At 45.6% G+C, this 4,018-nt stretch overlaps 1 protein-coding gene across 1 annotated transcript in view; it reads left to right on the top strand.

Annotated features, from left to right (window-relative positions):
- PPM1D (protein phosphatase, Mg2+/Mn2+ dependent 1D) overlaps nt 1–4,018 on the top strand; it is a 49,160-nt gene that overhangs the window by 17,663 nt on the left and 27,479 nt on the right. Inside the window, exon 4 of the mRNA XM_015559054.1 lies at nt 3–201. Within this exon, the coding sequence (XP_015414540.1) occupies nt 3–201 (199 nt within the window). The remainder of the gene's footprint in view (nt 1–2; nt 202–4,018) is intronic.

The raw sequence follows: 4,018 nt of genomic DNA, 5'->3' as shown, positions 1-4,018 counted from the left end.
GCTGCCGCCGCCGCTCCTCTGTGGCGTTTTTTGCCGTGTGCGATGGGCACGGCGGGCGGGAGGCGGCACAGTTTGCCCGGGAGCACTTATGGGGTTTCATCAAGAAGCAGAAGGGGTTCACCTCGTCCGAGCCCGCGAAGGTTTGCGCTGCCATCCGCAAGGGCTTCCTCGCCTGTCACCTCGCCATGTGGAAGAAACTGGGTAAGTTCCCTGGCTTGTGTGGGCGCCCGCCTCTTCTGCAGGCGGTTGGGGGCTTTTAGGGCCCCGGCCCCGCGCGGGCCCCGAGCAAAGTGCACATGGGTGGACATGAAGGCTCTTGGTCTGATAGCACTTTCCGGGGTGGAAGTCCGGGCAAACAGAGTGGCCTTGGGAAGGGATTGCCGTTTCCCCGCAACCGCTCCTCGCCCGGTTTCCACCCTCTGCGGATCCTTGGCAAGCCGTCCCCTCTCCCTCCTCGGCTTCGCTTTAGGTGGCAGCCGGCGAAAACGTGTTGGAAACCTGACGCCAGATTTTGGCCAAAAGATTAACTGAAGATGGGCTGCTCTCTGGGCCATGCGATGGGAGCGGGAGATGGCAAAAACTAGGACACCCCTTTCGAGTCTGTCATTACTTTGCTCACGAAGGACTTGTCCCTATCGGTTGCCGCCTCTCATGGTGTCGGTTCTCCAGATTGACCCCAGGTCGCGGGTGGTTGGAGTAAACTGTTGGCTATTTTAGGAAGGCGAAGATGTAATCATCCAGTCGCTCGAAAGGAATTCGGTTTTGCTTGTAGGATCTTGATGCGTGGACTGCTTATGAAAAAACAAAAGCGCGGGGTGCATTGTTACATATTAAACTGTTCCCACGTTAAATTCTGCCAGGGCTTTGAAAAAGTTCAGTACACGTTTTGTGGGTAGTTGGCCTTACCGGTGCTGGTTGTATGCTGCCAGGTAGTTCTCCACAGTTCCGACTGAAAAGTCCTGATAAGTTGTAATAGCCTGTCAAAGTAGCAAGAGATAAGGAGGATTTACCGTTGTGCTAAAAGGAAATAGAGACCTTAATATCCAAAAATTCGATCTAGTTGTAGTTTTAACTAAGCGTTAAATGTTTTCTAAAGCAGCCAGTGTCTCTGTACCCAACATATTATATCAGGCAGAGTTATAGTTGCTTTAACATTGCTGTGAATGAATGGCGTGAATCTTTTTTAGAGACAATACGTCATTTTAAAAATGCTCTTGTTTTTGGTAGCATAATTTATCTTTAGCAGAGGGCAGAGACATAGAGACGAGTGTAAAGATTGGTCAAATACAGAACATTTTAAAAAGGTATAGTCATAGAATTGTAGATTAGCTTCTTTGAGTCTGTTTCCTATTTACCTGGCTTTCTGCCAAGAATAATTTGATTGACTCATAGAACAACCAGTCCGCCTGTTGGAGGCGTTTCCCTTCGAATCCCAGAGGCCCCTATTATGGATTTGTTTTGTTTTTGTGTAGGCAGAGCAGTGCTAAAAGCACTGCAGTATATTCCAGAAATATGTCATTATGTTGTCTGCAGTGCTACCAGGAGTGGACAGCAAGACAAGATAGCGGAAGATTAAACACAAAGAATTATTTGAGCCCTGTTTATATAGCAGTACACTTGGAGCAGCATGAATTTGCCATATGTTTGAACTGAAAGGATAAAGTATAAACCCAGTTACTTGAACATTTTTTAATAAAGCAGGGACCATGCTGTTGAATGTGAATGTTTATTGATGTCCTTTTACCTTTTGAATCAAGCTTTCAGAGCCTTATGTACCAGATAAAGGCTTGCTTCATGCCACAGCTAAACCTTGTACTCCACCCCCAAAACTTGAATAAAAAAAGAATATGCTGAGTATTATGCAAGTGTTCACACAGGAGATGCAGGTTGGGGAAAAAAAGTGCTTCAGTCTCAAATTCATGGGTGGGTCCTCATTTTCAATAGAATAAACTACATTTTATAATGTATAGGCCAAGCCCTTTCCAATCCAACTTCAGGCTCCCTCCCTATTCAGTTTTATCTCTTGTACACATTTTTATCACAGTCTACTTCTCTTTTATCACAGGGTTCAGTGAAATATTCCATTTTATTGAATTCCCTCCCTCTTCCCCAAAAAACTGAAAAATATACTCTTCAGTCTCTAAGTCAGTATGCTTTCTTCTGTGAAAAGTTCTGTTTCTTTTAAAATTAAACATCCATCCTTTATTTCTACTATTATAACACCCATTGGGCTATAGCAATGGTTCTCATCTACCTTACAAAGTGGTCCCCCCTTCCAACCTGGCACTATACCTTGTTACTACAGTACTAGAGGGCCGGTGCATGAAATCCGTGCATGGGTAGAGTCCCTAGGCCTGGCTGGCGATCAGGGCCCATCTGGGCCTCTGGCTACCTGCTGGGGCCTTCCTTCCCCAGCTGCCAGCTCCCAGCTGGGGCTTCCCTTCGTTCCGTGCTGCCCCCTGGTGATCAGTGCATGTCATAGCGAGTGATAGAACTCCTGGTCTCCCAGTTGAACTCCTGCGGGGACACTTTGCAGATTACATTTTTATATAGATAGATTATTGACTATACTCCCTATGCTGTACTTTACAGTCCCATGACTATTTTGTAATATCAATTTGTACTTCTGAATTCCTTCACCTTTTCACCCAGCCTCCCAACTCCCCTCCCCTCTGGCAACCACCATTCTGTTCTCTGTGTCTGACTCTGTTTCAGTTTTGTTTGTTTATTTAATTTGTTATTTGTCTTTATCTGACTGACTTATTTCACTGAACATAATACATTCTAGGTTCATCCATGTTGTGGCAAACTTTTGCTCTGAGAATCCTTTGTACTCTTAAGTAATTGAGAATCCCAGAGAGCTTTTATGTGGCCTACATTAATCATATTTACTACAGTATATGAGAAATTTAAATTGAGGAATTAAAAATATTATTACTCTAATAAAAAAAAACTTAATATATTTTTAAGTGAATCATCAACCTTCCCCCCCAAAAATATTGAAATATTTTCATATCCACTTCTGCATCCAGTCTGTTGTACTATCTTATCTAGTTGAAGCATATAAAGAAAAGGAAGCCTTGCCCAGCTGGTTTAGCTCAGTGGATAGAGCATACGCCTGCGGACTGAAGGGTCCCAGATTCGATATCAGTCAAGGGCACGTGCCTGGGCTGTGGGCTTGATCCCCAGTAGGGGATGTGCAGGAGGCAGTCAATCAATGATTCTCCCTCAAATTAATGATTCTCATCATTAATGTTTCTCTCTCCCTCTCTTCCTCTCTGAAATAAAAAATATATACATATTTCTTTTAAAAAAAGGAAAAGGAAGCCTCATCCTATATAATAAAGCAGTAATATGCAAATTGACCATCACTCCAACACACAAGATGGCCACCCCCATGTGGACACAAGATGGCTGCCAGGGGAGGGCAGTTGGGAGGGACCAGTCCTGAAAGGGAGGGCAGTTGGGGGCGACCAGGCCTTAAGGGGAGAGCAGTTGGGGGGGGGGGCAGACTGGCAGGGGGGAGCAGTTAGGGGTGACCGGGCCAGTAGGGGAGGGCAGTTAGAGGCAATTATGCAGATCTACTAAATATTTGTGCATTTTATACAATAGCAAAATGTCATATATGGTAATATTGCTGGCTTCATCAGAAAAGTTTTTTTTTTCCATTTATTTTTCAGTTACAGTTGACATTCAATATTATTTTGTATTACTTTCTGGTGTACGGCACAGTGGTTAGACAACCATATGCTTTACAAAATGGCCCCCTCCTTGCAACCTGGCACCATACCTAGTTATTACAGTACTAGAGGCCCGGTGCACAAAAATTTGTGCACTCCGGGGGTCCCTCGCCTGGCCTGTGCCCTCTCGCAGTCTGGGACTCCTCGGGGGATGACCACCTGCTGGCTTAGGCCCCCCCGCCCAGGGGATTGGGCCTGAGATGGCAGTCAGACATCCCTCTGGCAGCCCAGGAGCCCTCAGGGGATGTCCACTTGCCAGCAGGGAGCAGGCCTAAGCT

This window comes from Myotis davidii, unplaced genomic scaffold, assembly GCF_000327345.1.
Source record: "Myotis davidii unplaced genomic scaffold, ASM32734v1 scaffold993, whole genome shotgun sequence".
NCBI lineage: Eukaryota > Metazoa > Chordata > Mammalia > Chiroptera > Vespertilionidae > Myotis > Myotis davidii.
Note: the sequence above shows the minus strand (reverse complement) of the source record. Positions and strands in the feature narration are given on the sequence as shown.